Source organism: Jatropha curcas, chromosome 6 (assembly GCF_041381405.1).
Source record: "Jatropha curcas cultivar XTBG-Jc1 chromosome 6, XTBG_Jcur_1.0, whole genome shotgun sequence".
Taxonomy (NCBI): domain Eukaryota; kingdom Viridiplantae; phylum Streptophyta; class Magnoliopsida; order Malpighiales; family Euphorbiaceae; genus Jatropha; species Jatropha curcas.
In genome coordinates, this window is record NC_143156.1 from 24899760 (window position 1) to 24926949 (window position 27190).

At 31.7% G+C, this 27190-nt stretch overlaps 4 protein-coding genes across 9 annotated transcripts in view; 1 reads left to right on the plus strand and 3 right to left on the minus strand.

Moving 5' to 3' along the window:
• Window positions 1-938: 938 nt before the first annotated feature.
• On the minus strand, window positions 939-5533 carry LOC105645492 (rhomboid protein-like protein). The gene is made up of 8 exons (XM_012231099.4): window positions 5286-5533; window positions 4981-5105; window positions 3067-3127; window positions 2793-2959; window positions 2347-2452; window positions 2038-2240; window positions 1790-1927; window positions 939-1313 (listed from the first exon to the last, which is right to left on the minus strand). Exons 1-8 carry the CDS (start codon window positions 5307-5309, stop codon window positions 1211-1213), a joined length of 927 nt encoding a protein of 308 aa, XP_012086489.1. The 5' UTR covers window positions 5310-5533; the 3' UTR covers window positions 939-1210.
• Window positions 5534-6977: 1444 nt separating this feature from the next.
• Window positions 6978-16814, minus strand: ATATH8 (Protein kinase superfamily protein). Of its 2 annotated transcripts, XM_012231097.4 has the most exons (16): window positions 16291-16814; window positions 15252-15427; window positions 14915-15080; window positions 14715-14767; window positions 13549-13692; window positions 13293-13397; window positions 13062-13187; window positions 12151-12351; window positions 11792-11898; window positions 10985-11147; window positions 10721-10786; window positions 9990-10083; window positions 9294-9406; window positions 8834-8904; window positions 8269-8428; window positions 6978-8014 (listed from the first exon to the last, which is right to left on the minus strand). In XM_012231097.4, the coding sequence occupies exons 1-16, from the start codon at window positions 16619-16621 to the stop codon at window positions 7574-7576; spliced, it is 2517 nt and encodes an 838-aa protein (XP_012086487.1). In that variant the 5' UTR covers window positions 16622-16814; the 3' UTR covers window positions 6978-7573. The 2 variants fall into 2 exon arrangements, with proteins under 2 accessions (XP_012086487.1, XP_012086488.1); XM_012231098.4 differs by lacking the exon at window positions 16291-16814 and having other exon boundaries at window positions 15209-15343.
• A 4770-nt stretch (window positions 16815-21584) lies between these two features.
• On the plus strand, window positions 21585-22738 carry LHCA1 (chlorophyll a-b binding protein 6). The gene is made up of 4 exons (XM_012231096.4): window positions 21585-21778; window positions 21919-22021; window positions 22136-22424; window positions 22509-22738. The coding sequence occupies exons 1-4, from the start codon at window positions 21585-21587 to the stop codon at window positions 22658-22660; spliced, it is 738 nt and encodes a 245-aa protein (XP_012086486.1). The 3' UTR covers window positions 22661-22738.
• LOC105645488 (uncharacterized) overlaps window positions 22040-27190 on the minus strand; it is a 30943-nt gene continuing 25792 nt past the window's right edge. The window contains exons 1-5 of one of the 5 annotated variants that reach the window (XM_037639108.2): window positions 26432-26660; window positions 24019-24117; window positions 23555-23889; window positions 23399-23428; window positions 22040-23295 (exon numbers count right to left, since the gene is read on the minus strand). In XM_037639108.2, the coding sequence (XP_037495036.1) occupies window positions 23258-23295; window positions 23399-23428; window positions 23555-23876 (390 nt within the window). In that variant the 5' untranslated portion in view covers window positions 23877-23889; window positions 24019-24117; window positions 26432-26660 and the 3' untranslated portion in view covers window positions 22040-23257. Of the gene's footprint in view, window positions 23303-23398; window positions 23429-23554; window positions 23890-24018; window positions 24118-24239; window positions 24326-24432; window positions 24506-26431; window positions 26661-27190 lie in introns of those variants that run through there. The other 4 variants (XM_012231095.4, XM_089722849.1, XM_020683831.3 and 1 more) reach the window with 4 other exon arrangements.

A 27190-nucleotide genomic window follows, 5' to 3' on the forward strand; every position in this document is an offset into this window, starting at 1 on the left:
CTATATGAACCAGTACATTGAAGAGAATATAAATGACATATTTCACATTTAAATTGCTATTTTAATTGGAGTAATAAATATATCAATTTTTCAATAAGATATTACAGTGCAAGAAATATAATTAAAAAAATATTTTACTGTATATATAAAATCATTATATTTATTGCAATTTAAATAAAATTTTATATTTTAATTATATAAAAAAAAAAGTTAAACGGGTATAAAAATTAGTATATAACTAGTATAGTCAACATGCATTGCACGTCATAAAAAAAAAAAAAAAAAAAAACATAAAAGCTAAAACAAAGAGAAAATTCAACACTTTTTCTTTGTTTAACATTATATTTTTTTCTTAGAAATTTTTAGAATTTTTTTCTTATTGGGAGAAAGAAAAATTTTACGAGCTGTCCATATGTAAAAAAGTTTTTCTATATGTCACGAGGTCTCTCCATCTTTGTTACAAGCTCCATTTTTCATATGGATATTGGAAGAAAGAGACGCGGAGTAAGCATGGAGAACAAGACAATAGCTAAAACTTTTTATTTAGTTTCGTTTATTTGCTCGATAATCTTTTTCTTTTGAAAATTCTTCTTCAGCTCAATTTATGTAAAAAATATTCTTCTTCAGCCCAACGTTATGTATAAAATAAAAAAAAAAAAATTTGTTTTAGGTAATGTTTAGAATAAGTTTATATAAAATCATTTCATCAAATAAATCTCATTAAAATAATTCATTTGTAAATAAATTTTTATATTTCAATTATTATAAAATTTATTTCAAATGTATCATTAAAATTTAATTCAAGCAATACTAAAAAATCTGAATAAATTTTTATTTATATCAAACATAAAAAATATAAATTTCTAAACGAAATTATTTAAAATTGTTTTATACCAAGAAAACTCTATTTAGAATCTATTTATGGAATGGCAAAGGCATAGGAAATTAGTTGATTAGAATTTATTCTTCGTATGTTTTAGACAAAGACCAAGTCATAATGAAACAAAACCAAAAAAAAAAAAGACATGTTGTAGCAAGAATTTTTACAATAAGAATGATAACAATAATAATCCACAGAAATATGAATCACAAAACTGCTATCTAGAAACCAGAAAAAGTCTGATCTCCAAATACTGCACAAATTCTGTTAAGTGTTGATCAAAATACAACTTTTCACTTGCTGTTTGGGTTCTTGAGAGTTTCCGAGCTATCAAACATTCTCTGATGCATCTTTTTTTGACTCATCCGCGCTTCTTGCAGCAGCCAACCTCTCAGCTGCCAATCTTTCCTCCAGTGCTCTAGCTCCCCTTTCTCTGCAAGGAGCAGATAGGTCAGAAGATGGAAACTATTTCTTTAACCACAAATAATTATATGATTGAGTTAGTTTTAGCTTTTCAAGGGAGTGTTGATCGGCAGCTTGCAATTAGCTTCACACCAGCACATAATTCATCATTTTAGCAAATAGTTTGTTTTTTATTTTTGATCTGAAAAGACTAATACGTTCACTTTCAACTAAGATTGCTTGAGACTTTTCTAGCAATTTCAGAGAAAAAAAAAAAAAAAAAGGTATGCTATAGCTTTTTAATATATACATATAATTTTTCATCGTCAAACAAGCATATGCTCCTTAGATTGAAAGTTTTTTTTTATTATTATTATTACTCTTGCATGAGAAATCCAACTAGTGCTGCACCATAACAAGGATTGTGTTGGATGAAAAGGGTGAGAGGATACTAGACGATTTGTGACCTATAATTAAAAGTAGGGCAGCCAGAACCAGGATTCTTACCTCCTCCTAGATGCCTCAATGGGATCTGAACCAGGCAATGGAGCACCTCCTAGAGTATAGCCTTGTGCTTCAGTCAAAGTTTCAGACCTTCCACAAAGCATCCGATGGAATATTGATGCAATTGGATCAATGACTGGCCTACATTCAGAGTGAGATGGAAAGAGAGAAACTGAGATGCAACTGCATTTAAAACAAATGCAAAATTCCCTCGGCAGAAAGACCAATGCATTTAGAGAAAAATTAAATACCTAAGAAATTCAGGGAAGAAAGTGGAGAATGCAAAATCATCATTTGGATCACCCCTAAGTTTTGTTTCTGGTTTCCTTTGTAGGTATCTTAGGTAAATCCAGCTCACGTATGTGCCAAATATAATGGTTGGAAGGTATGCTGTTGACTCTGGTGTAAAGAAGCTTACAACAATAGCTAGCACGAGTGCAAGAGATGGAAACCACTGCAGATCATTCAAAACAGCTCTAAATGAGACGACAACAAAGCTTGCACAAATTCATTTATTGATATTTCAAGGCAAGAAGTGAATCAAGAAACAAAGTTAATACCTTTGCCTTTAGTCTTAATACAGACAGCTCTTGATCAGGTATAATTTGCTTAATACCAACCAAGAAACCTGATAAGACCCCTTGGAAGCCAGATATGGGCAAATAACTACCATGAACGAACAAAAGAAAGTTAGCACTTATATGTATTTAATAGAGCATGTAATCATCATTCATATCTAGGTCGAATCTTGAACAAATATTACAACCATATTTAAATATATCAATGCAATATTCGTTATATATAAATATAGCAATGCAACATTCATTGCCAACCACATAGAAATGAAAGAAAAAGTAGCTACCTAGGATTTCTTTCCTTTTACTATAACGTCAAATGAAATATCTCAATGGTATAGTTAAGGATAAAATAAATGAAGAAAAGGCAGGTAGAGCAGAGGCAACAAGAGCAAACAAAATAACTACCACTTCTGGAATCAAGCACTTACAGGTAATTTTCCTGCCTAGTTATGTAGTACAATGCAATAGTTATAATAAAAACACACACAGAAGTGAGGAAGTTGACTATGAAAATGAACTTCAAGAACTCCTTGGAACCCCACACAGGTTCAAGTAGCTTCCCCATAATAAGGAGACATAAAGTGCTGACAACCACCTAGAAAGTAAGATTAATCATCAGTAAAATTATATGAGTCATGGGAAATTATACACAGAACAAAGCAAGAAAACAACAACAATTCATGTTTACGGAGAATTACATACCCCATATATTGATTGTTCAATGTAACCAGCTGTTATGAGGTTCCATGCAAAAGGAATTGTCCTACAAAAAAAAATTTCCAAATCACATACCTACTTAACTTTTTCCTCAAAGTTACAACATTTGCTGCAAAAACAACATTAGTTCCCACTACATTGTTGAGCATTATTAATCAAGCATACTACTTATGATTTTTGTCCTTTCGATAAATATATCCTTCAATGACATGTCTTCATCACCAGCTAAAACAGAATTGTGACAGAATAGCTATAAATCATACCATAATAGAGCCATAAGGATACACCGTTGATGGTTTTGGTAAATATGCTACAATCAGCCATGAACAATAACAGAATGTGGTTACCAATTTTGACCATTTCCCCTTCCAATCTTGTATCTAGACGGCCTTGTCAACAAAAAATATTGTATGAACATCTTGAAGTTGTGGTTCAAACTAATTAGTAGTCATAATTCCACTTGATCCTCATCCAGCAGTAGAAACTTCCAAAATGTGTCCCCACATGTGGCCATAATTTGCAGCAACTTTTAGAAGTCGTTTAAAAAACACAAGATATTATACAAACTAACAAAGCCTAACTGAATGATTAATTGTGCATCATATCATAATAAATTGTGGTTGATAATCTTTACTCTGAATATAATTTGAAATAAGCCATGAATATATCTGTTTTAACATTTTAAGCATGCAGAAAAAAGGATGTGCAGATTTTCACCTATATACTCTTGTAAGTGAATTACAATCACCAAGTCAATATTCATGCAACAAGAAAACAATCTTTTGAAAGAGAATTCTTGGACTCCATACAATTGAATCCATATTTATGGTGGAAAAAGAGAAGTTTCATTTGAACAAAATATTGTCATGTTTCAGTCTTACTTCTAAAAGAAAATGGAACTATATTGATGAACAACTCTTCAATCATTTTCTTAAAGGACTTCAAATTTATGCATTTTAAGAACAGTAATCCATGTCAATAATCAGATTCCCCATGTTTGTGCAACTAATTTTGAGAAACCTTCTTCCCAGCATTTTTTTTTAAGGGGAAAGGAGAGAGAGAACAGGAATTTCAACAGCTTACCTCCTACACCACAAGTTAGGCACTTGACAACATGTTATAAATAATTATGGTTATACAGTTATCCCCCAACCCATGATTCAAGAAAAATTTCAATCACTCTGGTTATACTGGATCATATGTTAGGTTTGGTTGTAAACTAGTGGACTGTTCAAATAGAGGGATAGATAAGAATAGGGGTAATAATTCATCAAAGGAATCATTTCATTATGGTGAATTGAATTATCACTTCATGGTCCTCGAATAATGCTTCCTGTTTATTGAGGAAGGCACCTGTTTCCAGTTTTCCATCACAAGAAAATTACCAACAAGAGAACAGCAGCCCAACCACTTATTTCACAAAAGTCTTCTGTAATGGAATTTGAATTTCTGGATTGAGAAGGATTTATAACCCATTGATAAATCTCAAAATCAGACTTAAAAAAATAGTGTCTCTCTTAACTTCACCGAAATCTACACACAAGAAACTGTAATAATCAAATCTATGTTATTGTAACTAACCGGACAATGTTAGCAACCCAGTAAGACGCATTCCAGTCGCTCCAAATTCAATTTTCATTCCATCAATCTCTCATCTTCTCTATTATCGAACCTACTGCCAGAGGCCTAGGAATGAGGGGGAAAAGAACCATCTTTCTATCTCTAATTTGGAGATCAATTAACAGTAAGAAACTACTTGCTAAATACACAATAATAATATGCATTGATTTCATTAATCATCACTTGAAAAATACAAATTGAAAAACAATATTTATTTAATACACTACTAGATTAAAAGAATTCAATAAAAACGAAATCGATTGACAATTTGCAACTTACTTCGCCGGAATAAGAGCGAGATAGGAAACAGCCGGAGGCACAATCTGAACTACAATGTGACCGGCGATAAGAACCACAGCCAAACCCTTGCATAGCCTTGTGAATCCAGTAAACAAGCCGGTGCCCTACCCATTAACAAAAGCTATAAATAAATTATAATCAATCACAGACAACATTATAGAAAGCCAAATCAAACTAAGATAATTAATCAGCCGCAAACAAGATCTGATGGAGGATAAAAGCCACGACTAGAAATAACCAAGATCCAAAACAGAGAGAGAGAGAGAGAGAGAGAGAGAGGTTACTCCAGGAATCGCCGGAGAGCTCATTATGGAGAGAGATAAGGGTAGAGAAACAGAAATTGGAAGTGTTGATTTGGTGGAAATTGTAGCTGATCTGATTATGGTGTTTTTTCTCTACCGATTAGTTTTTGAGTTGACAGTAGAAACGACTTTGTTCGTTGTCGTTGGAAAGCAGGAAGAGAAAGGAAAGGAAAGGCTGGGGGAGGTGTGGGTATTTATAATTTGCGCGAATTTTGGCATTTCGCCGATCGTTGATGAGCCACAATTAAAGCTTCTCGTATCGCACACAGAATCGAATTCGAAAACTCTTTGTATATATTTAACCTATATTATCAATTAAGTCATAATCCGTAAATTCATTCAACATTTTTAATATGCATATTAAGCGTTATCCTATGTAAATATTATTAAATTTTCTGCTTTTGGGGAAATTTCCATTATTAAATCTTTACATCCTCCTCATTTTATGATTAGATATATAATCAAATTTTATTACCAAGCTAATTTTGTTAGTATCATTTTCTTTTTGGTTAATGATAGAACAAAGTTATCTACTTATGTATGTAAACTTAATATAATATCTAGGCCTAAAGACTTAAAAAAACCTAAACTTTGGTCTGTATAACAATTTTAGCCAATTTTTTTAATTGATATAATTGATACCACGAATTTATTTTTTATTAACAACTGTGGTCTTTGTCCATCAACCGTTACTGTTATGTTGATGTGACTATTAGTAGAACCCTCATCATGACATATCTCTTATTGATTGTAAATTTACAAGGTATAATTGTTAAAAGAATTGGCTAAAATTATTAAAAACCCAAAGTTCAGGGTTCTTTTTAGTCATTAGACCAAAGTTTGTTAGTTTACGAATTTTAGTCATGATTATTACACACACACTAAAGCATAGTCCATTTTAGTCAAGATTAATCAATCCAAACCAGCCTCAACCTACATCTATCTTCTCCCTTCTCCCCAATTGTGCATAGCCCTCCCCTCCCCGAAAAAAAAAATATCGAATTAGCATAGTGCGGAGAGGTCTTAGATTAGCAAAGAGCCTGAGTTTTGGTTAGAAAATTTTTAGACAATCTGAGTTTTAAGCAATCGTTGCCCTATGCTCGCCCCATTGACACATGCTCTAAAGTTGAAACATTTTACTTGAGAATAAGTCGAACTGAAGGATCTTGTACCTCTAAAAAAGAAACAACCGTTCGATCAACTCAATAAGGATGAGATTTGTATATAGATCGACTGAGAAGAAGAAGGCTGTAACTCAACTCCTAGTTTCATCAGTGCGTTCATTAACAGTTAAGATTAAGACATGAAAACAATCTAATCTTTAAGAACCTTCAAATTTTAATCTACAGATTTACAAATATATTTTGTTTTTTTATTTATTTTGCAGTAAGGGTTATATTGAGTTTGTAGGATTTGTTCTGCTGCACAAAATAAATCTAGAAGACTATTGTATCTCTTGGGGGCAGGATTACGATTGAATCTCCCGTCCCTCACCAAAATAAAATGTGAAAGTGCATTATCATAATTAAATCCCTACAAAGTTATTTTATTTTAGCGGAGAGAATAACTATAACTGAAATATGAAATGCAATGTCATAATTGAACCGCATTCAAAGTGTCACAAGGAAAATCTGCCAAAATTCAAAATCAAATTTATGTATTGAGCTCGAATCATATGCTAACGAAGCAGAAACTTACCTAATAACATTCATTCATTTAAACAAAAGATCCAATGAGAAGTTTAATTGACTTGACTCTTCTAAAGTAGTTCAACTTGGCACTTTCTCTTCCTAATTTTCAAATGCCAATTATTCAAGTAGTCAAAGCAATTATATGAATGTTAAGAGGCATTTACAAGTGAATTTACAAATGGCCCTCTAATACAATTCATGATCTCTTTGCCTCTCGTATTATATCATAACTACAGAAGTCAAAAGGCATTAGCTATTTTGAGCAAAAATAGGTATCATTTTATACAGTTATATATTATCTATGTATCTTCATCTTATCTGTTAAAGACTTCCTCCTTCATAAAGAATTATCTGCGTGCAAAACACTTGAAACTCACGTTGAGGGGCAGGAGTAAAGATACGGTAGATGAAATCCACTCCTTATGCAACCACATCCTCAAGCCACAAAAACCGAAATTTCTATCTTAGTGCCCGTACTGGGATCTTTAATTGTCTCTGTTATAGACTATTATTGATGTCAAGGAGGTTTCTGCATTCAATCTTCTTTAGAACAGATTCATTAGAGTCCAAATATGGAATTCATGCACTGATTGCCACTCTCTTTCGAGCAAATGATAAAGGACTGATGTAGACTTCAGACAAAGAGACCAAAACTCGATGACAAGCCAGTGCTGAAGCTGTAACAATCATAACAATAGAAGTCCAGCAGAATTTTAGAATCAACACCGGATCTTTCCTTGCAGAATCTAGTATCCTGAAGAAGATTATTTTGAGTCGTCGATCTTTGATGATGGACTGATAATCATAGATGGGCATGGACAATCTGGAAGATGGAAATAAGTCTCTCTTGTCAGACTCATTAGTCAATCTTACTTGGGAAGCATACAGAGTAGCCTTTGTTCCAAGTCCAAGAGTTTGTACTGTCCATTGATATAGTAAGTCAGCAATGACCCTGCAAAGTTGCTGTCTAAAGATAACTGCCTCCTTTGAAACCATTGCTTGGACTAATGAAACTCCATCCTGTTTGTTCAAATGAAAAATGAGTTTTAATGCATAAGCAAAGAAAATGGATGAGAATTAATCTGGAGAGTCCTAGATCCATTCAAATCATTACAAGGCCCTAACAGCTCAACTCATATCAGTTTCAGTTAGAAACTATGATGCCATAAACCACTGATAGCAAGAGTAAGGGCACATACTGGGGGGAAAAATAAAAAGAAATAACAGTAAAAATAATGAGATATCCACGGAGGTTACAGTTCAATATCACTTACTGCAGTCATTAAAAGCTTCCTGAGAACGATACCATCTCTGGATGGTAAAAGCATCAAAACTAATTGTGCAACATCAAAAACACCACTGGATGGCCTATTTGCTTGATAACCAGGGAAAATCTCATTCTTTGGTGCTATTATTGTTCCATTCAAGACATTCCTGCAGAAAGTACCAGTATTCATACAAACAATATGATAGAGTAATAGAAAGAACTGAGCAAAATATTTCAATTATAACTGTAAAATAAGCAATGCCAGTACGTCAGTAATATATAAGGTCCTCTTTATGGTTGTCCATAACTGAACCAAAGATGATATTCAAAAAATGCAAGCCATTCGCATGTTATGATACCAATAACACATATTTTAGTTGGTTGGAATGCAGAGCAAAACTTGAATTTGGCACTTGAAGTATATTTCTTGTTTTGTCTTTCCATTTTTTTTTTTCCAGATAGAGAAGAAAATAAACATTCAAAGATGATGATACTGTGTGCCAGACAGGACATGATAGATGGTAGCAAGAGCCTGGGACCAGGGGTTACAACTAGGAATTTCTTGACGTTACCTAGTTGATCCTACTTTTAGGAGAAGAGCAAGCCTGTCCCACCGGAATTCTTTCCTTTTGTTTAAAACCACCTGCATAGGATTGATAACAGACAATCATTACATAAAATCATAATGTTGTTGCAGCAACCCAGTTTGTATTCCATGCAGTGATAACCAGCATACAAAACATTATTCTGAAAGAATGTGCTCTGCAGATGTTTGAAAACTCTGCTGAGAACAAACTTCATAAATATGTTATTCCATTATCCCTACCTTCTTATGATTACCATGCAGAAATGTTGGATATCTTTTGGGTGACAGTCATGAAACCAAAAGCCATGAGGTATTAAAATTTAAGTCAAATATTAAACTTCCTATTTGTAGATCACATACATCACCTCAAGTTCAGTGTTTGGAATGTGACTTAAACTTTTGACTTTAACTTTAACAACTAAAATATAAGGTTAAGCATTTCATACCGAATGCAAAATTTTCCTTGTCTCAGCCGAATTTTCAGTGAGCAGTTTTTTAACAACAAATGGGTATGCAGCTTCAAATGTCTTGAAGTTTGGATCTGCAGCCACTGCCAAACCTGAGAGAACATAATGGAAAACAAATCAGTGACCATCTGTGATTAACTGTATGGAACACAAACGAAGTGCTGTTAAAGTAAAAAAAACACAGTTGAAATTTACCATGCAAATGCCAAGTTGGGAAACAGAGGGAACATATTGAGTTCCAATTATGACTTTTGCTGAATTAAATTGCGTTTCAGCCCAAAGTTAAAATTGCAGTTAGCTGGACAAGACAGAATTTATGCTTGATAAACTGAACTTTGTGCAATGAAATGCATTCATATTTACACTAAATATCTTCCATCATGGCTTACCAAAAATATCCTCAATTAGGGCTGTTCAAATGGGTGCATGGTTTACAACTTAGTGAAACCTAAATATGTTGCTTAAAAAAATTGACACATCTGCAAATGTGTGCAGAAAGGCAAGTTGTAAATGATGACTTGGGTCCCAATGCACCCAACTGACCAGTCCTACCTCAATCATGCAGTATTTTAGTGAAAGAGAATCGTTTTTGAAAGAACACACATCTTGCTATTCTTATAAATAATACTAGTAAATGAAAATGAGTATTGGGATATATGGCATTCAGCAAGTTACCTTCCAGGGAAGCAAGAGAGCGTAGAACAAGTGTGTAGTATGGTGGCATGCGAAAATGATACTTGAGAGCTACAGACCATATTTTGCTGAGAACCTTCAAAAATTAATGTATCAGTCAGCCAGTTACTATTATGAAGCAACCAAAAGAATCATGCATAACAGAATAAAGAAGAAGAGTTAAGGATAAAACCAAAGCAGTATGGATTAAGAACCGAAAAAAGCCATGGCCAAGAAGTTGCTAGGATTGTTTAGTTGATACTAACCACTCAAACTTATCTGCAGTGTATCATTCATAATACTTTGCCCATTTGATTTAACATGAATATAGCAAAATGATTGATAAAAAATGGGAGTGCCATTTCTGATACATGGTTCAGGAACTTATGGGACTGCCATTTTTGATATATAGTTTAGGAACCATCATAAGAAAAAAATCCAATCAGGTGCTCTGGCTACAAAATACTGATCATCTAACAGTACGAACTAAGAATGTCTGACGTCAAGCTTACAGCTTCAAATGGATGACATTCCACTTTATTCATCAAATAGCAGAAGTCCATAGGTTCTTGCAGTAAGCTTTTCAATCATCTATCAACAAAAGCCAGTTGGACCAGCCAATTTTAGCTTAAATGACCAATATGCTGTGACTCTCATAAGTAGATCTTGCCTCAATGATATAAAAAATACAGTACTAAAACGGAGCACTTGTTTTCTCAGCATCTGAATCTTACCCTACTGAACTTGACATCGGGAATTCCATCTCTAAATTGCACCTCTCCCAAGGAATCTTCCAGTTCCTGAATTATTTATGTAACAGTCAATACTATATAAATCTTAAAATTTGAGTGCTTGAGAAAAAAAATTTTAACTTGACAAAGATAAATGGATGCTCGTAGGTTTAATCTAAGTAAAGTAAATCTCATTGTTTCAGCTCAAATTTATCACCCCATGTTAGAATATTTGGACAATATCTGGTACAGAAATAGATATGTTACCATTGTAACCTGCCAAATGCTAGTCCCTGGCCTTACAACATCCATTTCGATAAGAGAACCGACAAGAGATGCCCAATCCCCATTTACTATGTGCACTATGGATGCAAGCATAGCAAACTGATGCTTCTTTTCCATTTGGCAAAGTAAACCGAAATCCAGGAACCTGGCACCAAATTAAAAAGGGTGAACAGTGAACAAGCATTGCATAAAAGTGAATATTGAGATCTTCCAATATGGATTTCCAAATTTTTACTGTTTGATTTTTCTGCATTAAGATGAAGGCTGATTTCAAGCCATATTTCCATTATGGATATAGGCTCCAGTTTTTGGAACTGCATTTTGCATTGTTTTTATTTTCTTTTTAAAATAAATTAGGAAATCCATGGTTTGGGAAATCCAAACTCTTAGCTTTTCCCAAACCACAGTTGGCTAGGCTTTAAATATTACAAATGCAGCTCAAACTCAATACCAAATAGTAGAGGTGGGCACTCTTTGGTTGGGTAGAAACTGAATTGAACAAGTAAAAACCATATAAGTCAAAATTTTTTAAGATGAAAATTGAACCGAACCAATTAATGTATAAAACGAAAGCTAAATGGTTTGGTTCATTTTAGCTTATTTTTTAGGTGTAATAAAAATAAAACCAAACAAAAGTTTATGATTTTTTGTTAAAAAAAAAGCGAACCAAATTTTACCGAGAGGTATAACAGTTCACATAGACAATATAACTACACAGTCAAGCAACTTCAGTTAGCATGAGAATATAAGAAGTTTAAATAGTCTAAAACATGGAAGAGCAAATGGTACCCCAATTGTCCAGATGATGTGTAACGCAAGTTTCCTGGATGTGGATCAGCATGCAATAGACCTGTTTCAAGAAGCTGAACTAGTGATGCTTCCACTCCTTTACTAACCTGAAAACAGAAGGAATATATTTTATCAAATAGAAATGCGAAAATCTTGTTACATCACTGCACTTTTTTTTTTTTTTTTTTCTGGGGGGGGGGGGGGTGTGGGGGTGGTGCTGAGTCGAGGCAGTAAGACTTTAGGAGAGACATTCATCCAAATCAAAAGCAAGGAGAACACTGGATGTAGGAATATAGGAGTCCAAAACTTACTAGAGCTTTTGAGAAATAATAAATGAGGATAATGCAACTATAACATACCAGATCAAGTAGTTTCCTTCTTGCTTCAATTTTCTGCCCTTCTGAAGATGCAGCACCATGATCAACAGTGTTATGAGCGGCTAGAGAAAGTAAATCAGTTGGACTTTCCCCAATCACCCACTCCATAGTCAGAACTCTCTTTCGACTTAAATGATGATATACTTTTGGAATGCGCATAAACAGAAAGGATGAATGAGCATCCTGTAGTAAAAGCAAGATATAGTAAATATGAGCCAGAGAAATTAGCCAAATACTATCTATAATTGCTAATGGTAAATCTCCATAGCTATCATCCCTGAAACTATACGGGGTTCCAGTTAGCAGTTCCTTCACATTATTTAAAATTCCATCCAACTAAGCAAAATAAAAAGTCAGTTACCAGGTGAAACTGGAAAGTTCTTTTTTTCAAAGGTCCTTGTTTTCATTTTTCTGTCCATTTCCTTTGTGGGACCACCAAGCTTGGTCCTTGCTACTACCCTCTACTTGTCTCACCCAAATTTCACAGGTTCTACCAACATTAGAAATGCTGCCAATATTCCCATCTATCTGTGCCTAAGTTGCAAATGAGCCTTAAGAGAAAACTTCTAAGCACACCCCTCTGCCTCCCTTTTTCAGTTGGTTGTTATAGGCAAAGGAATCAGACAGGGCGATGAGTCCCATATATCAAAAACCATTTAAATTGAGTAATTTAGACATCTTCCCACCTCAATCATCGATTCTAATTCCTTTGGGATTCACTACGGGTGGGCAGGACAACAGAGTACATGCTTCATTGCCAACTTCTTGGACTAATGTCTGCCTTCATACCGGCACAAGTGTAACACATAATAGAACATGTCTTCCTTGTGAACACTTCTCTAATGTATAATTAAACTAATGGCAGTTGAACTTGAATGCAAACAAGTGAATACCAGAAACTTGGAGGCATTGGCAGCCTCTAGAGAGTAATCCAGTTCCCCAACTAAACCTTTGCCAAGCTCATCAGCATAAAGGCGAAGGTCATTTTTTCTCTTTGCTATTTTTTGCAATAATCCCAGCTGAAAACATTAATAACGAAGTCATTTATTAACCATAAACCAAAAATTAAAAGACAAAAAAAAAAAAAAAGGAACAAAGACAAAGAAATTTAGATTGGTACTGACCCCAAGGCGAAGAATATAGATATCTCGGACTACCACGTGACGCAGATTAGGACGCTGAACTTTCACAGCAACATCACAGCCATCAGGAGTAGTTCCACGGTACACCTAAAATGTTGTCAAATACAAATCATAAGACATTAAAATGTTGGTAACGGCAATCACAGGCAGAAATGTTTGCACAGTTTTTCTTTTCTTTTCTTTTATTTTATTTTCTTATTTATATTTCATCCACTAAAAAATTAGGTAAAAGAGGCACCTGACCAAATGATGCTGCAGCTACAGGTTCCTCAGAGATACAGCTAAAAAAGGATTCAACAGGAGAACCTAATTCTTCCTCAATGATTTTCATAGCTACGGTCCTAGGAAAAGGAGGAATTTGATCATGCAACTCGGAAAGTGCCTGCAATCATAACGAAAAAACAAAAATTTTTTAAAATGGAAAATAACATTTCAACAAATAGAATAAGTCGATAAATTTTTCACCCAGGAGAAACTATTAGCTTTATAATAATTAACAATACTATCATCATTATCATCTTTGCAGCATGCCAAGGCAGTAGCATGGACTCTTTCACACAGAATTAGCTGCATGAATACTTTAGAAATCATATATGTCATTAACCTACTAAAAATCATGCATATGAGGAAACAAAATTTGGAATTATTTTGTTTAATTCTTCTAATTATGAGATTTGGATTTTTATTGTGGCTTGTATTTTTTTTCAATTTAGGAAAAGAATGCAACTTTCAAATCTTTCTATTTATTAAATATTGAATATATCATTATTCAGGAGCTTTGGACACTCATGAGAAATTTTCTTATGGGAAGATTATTTGCTTCTTATTTCACAAGTATTAAGAATCTTTTTTTATTCAGAAATAACAACTAGTCCCTCTTTCAGTTTTAATAATAGAATTATAAATGTTTAAGTTAATTTAAAAACTTGTGTACGTACTTTGTTTCCCTTTCCTCTCCCACTCTCCTCTTTTTCTTTTTTCTCTTCTTTCTTCCAAAGGATGCCTATATAGTAAACTGGGCTACATTTTCGAGCAACCAAATATATAATTAAAAAAAAAAAAAAAACTCTATTGTCACCAAACGAGAAAATGGATATCATGTGACAAGACAGCACAAGATATAAGATGTTAATAAAATGTAGCAAACAAAGACAAGAAAAGAAGGCACATGATTGTTAATTTCATTACCAGAAGTTAATGGTAGTTGCAACACATATAATATGGTGTACCATGAAGAACTAAGTATGATTTTACCAGCAAAAGATAAACTTATGAAAAGTGAACATTCAACTAAACTTAATCCCCAAGTAGTTGAGTTGGCTAGGTGGGTTTGTTTCCTACATTCAATCAGGTTTAAAAACTTATCTCTTCCATGAAAACGGGAAAAAAGAACTTCCAACTAACCTTGGAAATTTCAGTACCAATTATATCTGGTCTTGTGGAAAGGGATTGACCAACTGCATCAGCAAGCAAAGGCATGTCATTAGAATATTGGTAATGTTGTGGATGACAAGATGAGACAAAAAAACAGGCATGATTATCAACAAAGAGAGTCTCAATTCTAATGTTGGAAATCCAAATTCCAATTAAACCAGAATGCTGACCTTTGATAAAAGTGGGACCCAAGTTCAGCATTGTTTCTTTTAAAACCAGCCCAAAATCATACTGTGAGATGTTCCCATTTAATTCCTTATCTGAACTTGGCCTTAAAAGCTTTCTGATCCTGGAGGTTCGAATTCTGATTGTGGCAGAAGCAAAGGCTGAAAATACCTTTCAATACACAGTGTAGTAAGCCGATAAGAATAAATTTCATAATATTACCTGAATTAGGCTTGACTTCAACATGAATTAGAAATTATAGTATAAACCAAAAGGAATGTCTTCATAACATAACCTACATGGCAAATTTGCATCACCGTGCTAGTACTTCTTTAGATATACCTCAAGAAGTCGAAGGGCCACTACATGAGGCCTGCAACTGAAATAGTGAGAAACATCTTGGGGATCATAGACTTCTGGAAGCGGCTTGGACCAAATCTTAGACAGATAATAGAAGTAACTAGCATATGCTTCTAAGGCTTTGAGGTCAGCCATGACTAAATCAACTCCTGTAAGTCCTGTTTAGGATATGCCACATCTTAATATCAGCAAAATGAATGAGGTTTTAATTCCTCAATCAATATGGCATATACAAGCATGTGATGCATGCAAGAAGACATTTGTGTCTTTATCTGTGCACTGACACACACACACACACACAGACAGAGATAGCTCATCCCAGTTATGTGAGTTCAACTATCTAGAAGAATTGTTCTCATTTAAATCACTGGCCATCCAAAAATAACAGCCTTCCAACTTTTCAAAGTCAGGACTGGCTATGTGAGGAGCAAAACATTGATATTGAAATAAATGTAAGAAAAATACCCAGATATTTTAAGTTCCATAAAGTCCTGTGAATACTTTTTTGATGTTGGCTACAATAATGAAGAAATTCCTCAAGTTCATTTTAAAAAAAAAAAAAAAAAAAAAGACTTAATACAACCCAAAGTCAGGAAAATGCTATGACCACCTTGGCAAAATACAACAAATAATTACCAATTAAATCCAAAAAGCAAGGACATTGCATGCTTGATAAGAAACCAATGAATTTTACAACAGATACTCTCAATTATATATTTCAATTCCACACACAAAATGTATTGAATGGCAAAATAAATCACACAATCAAATTCTTAAACATAACTAGCACCACAACAGGCTAATATTTTTTTTTTTTTAAACATGAAAAAAATGCTTATTAAACCAAAACGATGTCCAACAACATAATCAAACTAGCTATAATAAAACTCCAGAAACCAAGCATACACAATGAAATATAGCCTTTTATGAAGCCTAATTGGAAAATTAATTATCTTTTCACAACTAAATTAGCTCTAACAACTGAATCACACACAAAAACAAGAACAAGGAGCAGCTTGACCTGTATAAGAAGTCTGCGGCCAAGCAACAGGCTCCAAAGGAGGAGCTTTCGGGTCCTCCAGATTCCTCAGCCACAAAACATCATCTAGGGTTTTGAAAACCTGAGGAATTCGAAATGCCTCGTTTGCCCAATCAATTCCTCTGCCAATCCCTTTCTTCAAGAACTGAAAATCCTTCCTTACGGCATCTCTAAAGTGACTGAAATTTCCTATAACCTTCACTTCTTGACTTCTCCCCTTCTTTGTCACGGTTTTGGTCTCCTTCGTCCCACGCAGAAAGCAAGTAGGCGTTGTCATCGACGATGAAGACGCAAAAACAGCTATTGTAGCCATTTTGTTTGAAAATGGCGGGATGATTGTTAATAAACTTTTAGTTAATTCAGTTTAATACTGTAATTGAGTTAAGGAAGGAGAAGGAAAGTGAAGGAAAATGAGAGGCAGACATTAGAGACGTAGTAGCGTTTGAAACAGTAAAGTACTGGGCAGAGTCTATATAGGTGCGTTTCTCGTTTATTTTTGAGCTTTGTGGCTATGGGGTGGTCAGTGGAGAGCCACGGTTAACTGGAGAGTGAGGATCAGATGAGGTTAGGCTTATTAGTTTTGCATACGTGTCATGCTCTGATTAGTATTTCTTAATCTTTTTTTTTTTTTTTTGGCAATTTCCGGGGTTTTGCTGTGCCTGAGCGTGGAGGCTACTGGAAGTTACAAAGTGTAGACCGTTAAATCCCGCGGAATTAGAATTTAGCCAGTTTATTTGACTAAGAGCGAGGCAATTTCATCACATTTTTAATGAACTTCACAAAATTTTATAATTTTAAAATTAAATTTTTTTTTTAATTTTAGATATTTCACATATTAAATTTTATTTATTTTAAGTTCAGAATTCAATTTTATGAAACGGTTGGGACTAAATTAGATTTCATATAATTAATAAATCTTCAAATTTCAAAAGATTTAAATGATTAAAATTTTAAACAAAAATATCCATTTTCTCTTTTTATTCTGTTTCTCTTTTCCATATCTTTCATTTTTATTTTTTTCTTATTTTATTTTCTTTCTCTAAAGCACACTTTATAGAATTATTTCACATCAAATTGTGTTCTAAATTTGTATTAAATACAAATAACATGAATAAATTTCATATTCTAAACTTCTTTTGATAATATAAAAATTCATTTGAAATGAGCTTTACATTTTAGAATGTCAAATGAGAGTTGCATTACGCTTGAAATCCTAGTACTACAATAGTGTATGAAAAAAATTATTTCCAGGATCGATATATATTATAAGAAAAAGAGTTAAATCTAAATTTTAATAGGGTTTAATTTAGAAAAATTTATGTGGATTTAAAAGAATTAAAAAAAAAATTCAATTAACCCCTTTACCCAACATCGATTAAAATAACACTCCTTTGTTTGATGTTTGAGGAGAAATTGATTATCAAAAGAGGCTTAATTTAACCAAAAAAAAAAAAAAATTATTGGAGGAGGGAGAATTTGAATTTAAATCAGTTGTTAGATCGTAATGCACTTACCACTAGAAAAAATCGCTAGAAAAATTGCAAAAAAGAAAAAAGTTAAAAGTTTATTGATTTGAATTTTGTAACAAAATTGTAGTTTTCATAATTTTGTATAGTACCTTTTAGATTTTATAATTATATCACTAATTTAATTTCAAACCAAATACTTACAATTTAATTTGTTGAAACTATTGGCCTAAACTTGTTATTTTTATTAATTTATGTTATTAATCCTAAAATTATGCATTGTTGATATTTTAATTATTTCATGATAATAACATTTTCATGTGATTTGAATTGCTTTGATTAGAAGTTACACTTTATAGCTAGAAAAGATTTTATTTTAGTACTTACCTTTAAAGGTAGGTTAATTCAGTACTTACAATTTAAACATCTTTACAAGACTCTTCTCAAAAAAAAAAATAAAAAAATAAAAAATAAATAAATAAATAAAAAATAAAAAATAAAAAATAAAAAATCTTTACAAGACAATTTAAAAAACAAGCCGCCTTTTTTTCTAGCTACAATAATAAATATTAATATATTTTTTTAAAAAAATTATCTAACAATATCCAACTTTGATTAATAGGGAAGAAAAATTTTCATTTTTATTAATTGTACAATGTGACGTCCCGACCAGATAAAGTGATTCTAAAAGGGCAGATAGAGCAAAGCTCCTGACTAACTTCTAGGATAACAAATTAGCTATGGGTAGTAGAATACGGGATATAGAAATAAATTAGATCATATATCGAAAAAGGAGAAACTAACTATTAGAAGCCCTTTTTGGTGAAATAACTTGGAGAGTTGGAAGAACTCTAGAGTTAAGCCTACTCACTAAACAGAAATTTTAGAATGAGTGACCTTCTATGAAGTTCCTCATTTTGCCTATGAGATAAAAACAATATGACAATTAATTTCATGGGAGACTATTTCATAAATCTCTATTTTAAATTGTTTAGTTCATATTCTAGATTATAGAGCAAGTCTAGAAGTAGATAAGGATAAATGTAAATAAGTAAATGTTTAATGTAATTATATTTTTTAAATATCTCATTTTCTATAGAAATTTAGCTTTTCCACACTTTTAAGTTATGAAAGTACTTTTACGTATACATAGGAAAGTTAGGATAAGGTTTGTGTATTTTGGAAGGAATAAAGTTAATTTAATTCTTGAATTTGTTTGACGGGATTAAAAAGATTAAATTTGATTTTTTTGTCAATTTATCCTTGAATTTATTTAAAATGATTAAAAAAATCAGATTTAAGATTTTGAGTCAATTTACCTATTAAATTTGTTTAAAATGATAAAAAAAGATTAGATTTAATATTTTGGGTTAATTTAACTGTGGATTTAAGATTATAGTTGGGATTAAGTTATATAATTTATTAAAAAAATTAATTAAATATGAAATAAAGGAAAAATGAACCAACTATACTTTGGATTACAAATTGGGTTCAAACATCAACTTATTCAGTTAGAAAATAAACAAATTAAGCTGGCATAAACAAATTATTTATATTGTTAGATCAATAGATGATGCGGTTGACGATTACTAAATTCTCTGTATATAAGTCAAATCCACCTTCTTGTACAGAAGATATATTTTTCTTCTCGATAACAAGAGTACAAATTCCTTCTATTAACGCTCTAAGAAAAGCTTGACAAAATACTCTGAATCTTGTTCTAAAACTATATATGAAATTTATTATATCCTTTTTACCTTGATCAATGATTTTGAGTTCATAAATATTTATTAATTTGAACACTTTAAAATTGATATAAAATCCATATATTTTTCATGTTGAACATATTAAAATGATATTACATTTTTATAAATTTACTATGTTTGCAAAAATGACGCTTTTATGAATTTAAATTTCAATTTAGAAGTGTTGGAAAAGTTTGATATGCTACTTTTATTACAGGAAGAAAAATCAATCCTGTTAAATTAAATCAATTTATTAATTTGTAAAAAAATATTAAAACAAATTCAGGGATTAAATTGGCTTAAAAATTTAAATTTGATCTTTTTAATCATTTTAAACAAGTTTAGGGTTTAAATTAACATAAAAGGTCAAATTTGACTTTTTGATCCCATTAAACAAATTTAGGGGTCAAATTGAGATTATCTCATTTAGAAATTGTATTTTAAGGGAACTAAGGAACTCCTAAAACCTTCAGATATATATATTTTTTAATTCATTAGAGGCTTTTATGATTTTTCCTTAGTTCACTAAATTAGTAAAAATAATTGTGATAAAGACACAAATGAGAAAACTGATCATACCAATCTAACCACCACAGATGCAAAAACTCCAAATATTTAAAGATGGTATAATGGCACAATGATACATGTCAAGGTTTGAGGTTGAAGCGACAATCAAATAAAAATAAAACACATATATAAAAAAAAAAAATGAAATATGTGAAGTAAAATAAAAAAGATTTTGATGACTTCATTTGCGCTCCATCTCTATTTGTTATCTTTCCATCTCTAGTTTTAAATTTAATCGAGATCTCCATCTATTATCTTTCCATTTTTATTTTGAAATTTAATCTACATATTTTACATTTAGCTGTGATCTTATTTTGATTACTCCATTTTCTTTCCATCTCTATCCATTCTCTCTATCTTTAATCCATACGTGTAATTTCTGACATAGTGAAGTGTATATTTTTAATTCTAATCCATGTGTATTTAATTTCGACATATTTTACCTTTGACTATTGCCATTTTTTTATTAAATTGTTATTCTCATTTTTTAATTAAATTGTCATTTCAATTCATAACGGTGATATGATATAATATTTTTATTTTATAATTACTCTGAAAAATATACGTGGATCGTGATTCTAAATTCTAAAAAAATGCTATTTGAGATCAATTCTTTAGAAACCAAAATCAAAACTTCTATTTCAGAACGAGTTTATTGATATATTTTGGTTTTCTATTAAATATTTCTTCTAATAGCCCGTTTAGAATAAATGAATCATGATTATAGAATTCACTTGTAAACGAATTCCAAATATCTTTTTATTGCGCTAAAGTTAGGTAAAACCAAATTACTGATTCTTTTTATTATTTGTCTTTTATGTGTGCTAACAATTAAAAAAAAAAAAAGATCAAATGATGTTTTGATTATAAGCTCATGTTAAAATCGTTTTAAAAGCTCAACTTTTAGTAAATTGTATATCGAGTTAAAGTGGATAAATTCAACATTATGCTTTGCAATTTAAAATGTATAATTTTATTGGTTAAAAAAATTGTATAATTTTATAATTCCTAAAATATACTTAATTATCAACAAAAGACATACACGGTCAATTTTATTTTTTTAATTTCCTTGTGAACATTTGAAAGATTTTTTTGAAAATAAATATGTTTTTGATAATATTTATAACATTACATTATTAATTAGGAAGCTCATAGTAATTATTAATAAGATATTTTTTACAAGTAAATCATCAATACATATGTTTTTGATAAGGTTTTTTTTGAAGAGCTTAAAAAGGACATACATATGTATGATTTTTTTTAAGCTAGCACTAAACCACCACCACACAAGAACTGGATATTCCACATAACCAAACAATCGGATTAACAAATCCTACGTGGCCCAATAACAAATCTGAAGCAAGTCTTCTTAGCCAATAATAATCCACTTCTAGATTTTGCTTCCAATCTTTCGTTTCCATATACTTGTATTCATCTTCTTCCTCACATGCTCTCTTCCATTCTCAGCAAACCCATTTCAAAATTCTAAGAGAGAACAATGGCTGCTAACACTTTAATGAGCTGTGGCATTAACGCCACTGCTTTCCCTTCTCTTCTTTCTTCTTCTAAATCTAAATTTGCTTCTTCAATTCCTCTTCCTAGTTTCAATGGCTCTTCTTCTCGTATTTCCATGTCTGCTGATTGGATGCCCGGCCAGCCTCGCCCTCCTTATTTAGATGGATCAGCTCCTGGGTTAGTAATTAATTACTTACTCAATTAGTTTAAACTTATGGATTGTTAATCTTTGCTTAATTTGTAGAAAGAGAGAATAAAAAGATTAGGAAGGAATTGTCACAAAGTGTTTGATTTGTGTTCTTATTTGTTTTTGTTAGTGATTTTGGGTTTGACCCACTTCGGCTTGGTGAAGTTCCTGAGAATCTTGAGAGATTTAAGGAGTCTGAACTCATCCACTGCAGATGGGCTATGCTTGCTGTTGTAAGTTCTCTCTCTCTCTTTCTTTTTTTTTTTCTTTTTTTTTTTTTTTGTTGTTTTGTGGTTTGATTGACAGTAAAGGTTGATTATATTGAATTAATGGATGCAAATATGCAGCCTGGAATCCTAGTACCAGAGGCCTTAGGATTGGGGAACTGGGTGAAGGCACAAGAGTGGGCTGCAATTCCTGGTGGTCAAGCTACCTACTTGGGCCAACCAGTTCCATGGGGTACTCTCCCTACTATTTTGGTCATTGAGTTCATTGCCATTGCTTTTGTTGAGCACCAACGTAGTATGGAGAAAGACCCTGAGAAGAAGAAGTACCCAGGTGGTGCTTTTGACCCTTTAGGCTACTCTAAGGACCCTAAAAAGTTCCATGAATACAAGGTTAAAGAACTCAAGAATGGTAAGGTTAAGCTACCTATTAATTGAATAAAATCAATCATAAAACTATATACTATTTCTGACATTATCGTGCGTTATTTTGCAGGTCGGCTAGCATTGTTGGCATTTGTGGGTTTCTGTGTGCAACAATCAGCATACCCTGGAACAGGACCATTGGAGAACTTGGCAACTCACTTGGCTGACCCATGGCACAACAACATTGGGGATATTATCATTCCCAGATCCGTTTTGCCTTGAACAAAACGTTATGTATTCCATTGTAAAATTCCATGAATCCATGTAACCCATCTCTAATGAAAACAGAATTCATTTCAATACACTCGCTTGATGTGAAATTACAAGTAGTTTTTCCTTTTTTTGATGTTTTTTTCTTTAAAATATTGTGAAGGTATTTTCTTTAAAAATTGTTATGGATCTTCATATTTTTTGTCTTGGTGTAAGTTTGTTCTCGTCTTCCCTTTAAAACAAAAGAAGAAAGGAAGTACTCACATCATATATGTGTATGAACCATTAAAATTAAGAAATTGACTTGAAAGTCTTAAATTCCAAAACAATTTGCTGCCTTAAATCAAATTTGAATCCTAAGTTTAATTGATTTCAAATCAACTAAATGATCAGCGATGATCCAAAAGAGGCTACTTACATATCAATACTTCATTTTTCTATCATATTTTGAGTTCTTCCATTTTTACCATTTCATTTCACTTGAAATGGAAATTTTCCATTTCATTTTTTCCATTAACCTGATTATGTAAAATATTAGGTAATATGGTTAAATCCTTTACAAGATAAGAATTCAATTACCTGTGTCATCTTCATCTTCATCTTCATCTTCTAATTCCGATTGCTCATATATTGTAGACAAAGGACTCCTGCTAACTTTAGCAGAAAATAGACATTTATATATAATTAAAATTGTAAAAATATTAGGTAATATGATTTAAAGCCTTTCAAGATAAAATTAAATTTAATTACCTGAATCACTATCATCTTCATTTTCTGATCCTGCATTTTAATTTACCAAAGTATGTTATCAAATATAACTCAATAAAAAAATAACTTATGTTATTTTCATTTTATGAAATATTAGCTAATATGGTTGCGACCCTCTCAAGATTAAAATTCAATTACCTGGATCAGAATCGTCTTCAACTTCTGATTCTTGTTGCTTATATATTGTTGCCAAAGTATCCCAACAAACTTTAGCTGAATCAATTTCTCTAATTTGAGAAAGTTTTATTGATGTGCAAGAAACTTGAATCGCATGTAAAATAGCCGCATTCTTTCTCCTCCAAGATCTAAATTCAGCTTCAGATTCTTTTGGACCAGGAGGTTCGAAGTTTGCTTCAATTATGTCCCATAGATCATTAGCTAACAGATAGTTCCTAATGCAAGCACTCCAGTTTGGATAATTATGCTCAGCTAATAATTCAGGAACTATATTTGTTGCCATGGCTAATCTGTCACTGCATGTAGTGACAAAAGGTGAATTATTTTAGAAGTATCAGGATTTGATAATGAAAGAATTAGAAACAAATCAATTAAACTTGATATTGTAAATAATTACTTATAAATAAGAATTTTTAAGAACATACCAACATTTATGGAATCTGAAAGTGTACCCTGAATTCTTCTTATTCTATTTTTTTTTCTCTCTTTCTCAGAAGGAAATCCAATCTCTCAAGTTGAGAATCCTGTGTATCATCAACAGAAAATTAGCAATAAATATAGAGAGTTATCAATATTTTTAATTTGATTTCTAAAATGTGAAACATCTCATAAGGAAAGTGTTCATTAGCTTCCTGTGCCAACTAACTTTGTCATGTACAATCAAGTTGAAGACCAGAATATATAAACCAAGTGACACCAACTTTCCCATATATATAATTCCAGAACCGCCGGCCGCCTTAATAATATATTATAGTACTAAAGTTGAAGCGTGAAAAACGCTTTTAATTAATAGTAGAATCCTAAAATATCCACAATGAAGAAGAGAGTAATGTCCCAACCTCGCCAAATGATCAAATATCAAAATTATCCTCTTGATAAACGTGACGAACCACGCACTGCCAGTCCCTAGCCAACAAGGCCTTGATATCCAAAATCACGACTGCCAAAGGATACGACTGAACCATAATGGAATTAATAAACCCAACCGCCTGCACCAACTATCTTTACTTTGTCATCTACTAATTGGTGTAAGAAATTGTGATGGCCTACTATTAATTGTGGGATATTTTGTTTTACAAAAATTGGTTGAATAAATACATTTTAAGATAGACATAATCTTTAATTTCACTCCGACTTTTCGAATAGTTGCAATTTCACTCTAAATCGACCTCTTTATTCTAAATACCTTGACTTATCAACTTAGTTGCAATTGCACCCTAATTTGCTTTTAGAGTGCAATTGTACCCGTGCAATTGCATCTTAAAAGTGAATTACATACCTTAAACTTGTCGATTCATTTCGGTTGCACCTTAAAACTAAGCTAAGGTTGCAATTTGATTAAAATAATATAAAAAATATACTCCATATCCAAGTATTTAAATAATAAATAATAAAACAAGTATTCATATAATAAATAAATAAAATTTTAAGATTGCATATTTAATTTTAAAATTGAATCAATTTTAAGATGCAAAAATAATGAGTTGGATATTAATTCAAATTAGGATGTAATTGCAATTAGATTGATAAGTTCAGGGTGCCTAGGGTATAAAAGTCGATTTAGAGTAAAATTAATTACTTGAAAAGTTCGGGATGAAATTGAAGGTGTGATACCCAAAATCCAGTTTCATAAAACATGACCTTAAGAGTCACATTAGGTTTAACACTGAAGTATTAAACCAACATGCTTAGATGAAATTGAAGGTGTGATACCCAAAATCTAGTTTCATAAAACAGGACCTTAAGAGTCACATTAGGTTTAGCACTGAAGTATTAAACCAACATGCTTAATACTTAACAATTTAAAAACGTTTCTTTTAGTTTTACAAAAATGACTTAGAAAAATTTCCGGAAAAATCTTACAGAAGAACTGCAAGAATTCCCCAGTATATTCAATATCATAAAAACATAGGAAAAACATTTAAAACACTTCTATAATTCATAAACATCTCAACATCATTTTCAAAATTATTTTCCTATCACAACTCCACATTTTCAACCCATCATCCAACACATCTCATAAAAACTCAATAAAAATAATAAATCAGTTCCTTTTAATTGAAAGCATTTAAGATATCCATTACATGCCATAAAATATTCTGACTCTGAAAATAAAATTGTTGTTTCAAATATTTAGTTTATAACATTTTGACTTAAATAAAAAAAAAACATTCTAATGCATTAATTATATTTACATGCTGCTAGATTTTCCTAAAGACTGAAATAAAAGAGAAACCGGTTGCATATTGACTGTAATGGAATAGAGGCCTCTGAATATTCTAATGCTTGTTGTGGATTGTTTACCCAAAATCAGCAACTTGCGTGTGATAAGTCAACGTGCTAAGCATAAAACTTAGTGGTGCTTATTTCCCATTTATAACAGGAAAATACATATAAGCAAACATAACATATACATAAAATAATATTTACATATCAAGTCCAAAAATTAAATTAAGATATTTATTGTTTTATCTTTAACATCACAAAATAATATTTACATATCACATACATAAAATAATATTTAAAAATTATAAAAATAATACTATAAGGTTTAGCCAACCCTAGATGAATAAATAAACAATATTTACATTTCACAAAAATTCATATTTAACATCTACAACATTCATGCATGTAGATTTAAGCATCAAATCCCTAAAAACTGCATAGATTTTCAAAAAAAGTCATTATTAAATTCGGCCAATATAAAAAGCATAAACTAAAATTTTATAAAAATTATTGCTAGCATAAAAGAGAAATAAACTTAAAAGCTTAAAAGCTTTATCTTGAGAAATTAATAAATTGCATTAAAAAAGAAAAAGAAGAAAAGAAAAAACTCACGCTTAAAAGCTTTATCTTGAGAAATAAACTTCAAATCCGTGCACTAGGGTTCTTATTCTCTAAAATACTTAGTTTTATGAAGAGAAATAGCGTTTTAATGGAGAAGGCAGTAAGGTTTGGCCATAGTGGTGAGAGAAGAGAAAGAGAGAAAAAAAAAAAAAAGAAGAAAGAAAGAAAAGAGAGAGGGAGAAGAGAGTTGGCCTTGGAATTTGGTTGATTGTGAGTTGTGAGTGATTTTCTTTTGCTAAAAAAATGTATTAAACTTTAGCCATAGGTTAAAAATGTGTATAAGGGTATTGCCCATTGAGTATTAGTGTTTTAACTTTTGAACAAAAGAATCTTTTTAAAATAATATCCTTTGGTCTTTACACGATAGTTAAAGCATAAATTTTTAGTCGTAAACCATTAGGTAAAGAATGCATAGGTGCGTACATCAATTTTATCTTTATTACAGAATGTCGCAGATTTAATTTGGTTAATGGTTAGAATTTAATACTACACATATGCATAACACAAATTCTGACTGTCTAGCATAAATTGCACTGTGTTGTCAAAACACAGTCTCTACACATGAAAAATTACTAAAATGCCCTTATGGCAATGTAATTCACCATAATCATAATTAATTCATATTAATGCATGATGAGACTCTAAAATGATTTAATGCATACTAATGACATGTTTAGAAAATATGGATGTAATAGAACGTTAGGCCTTTTAAGATATATTAGTATTGACCACAATTTGTGTTTTATGTAA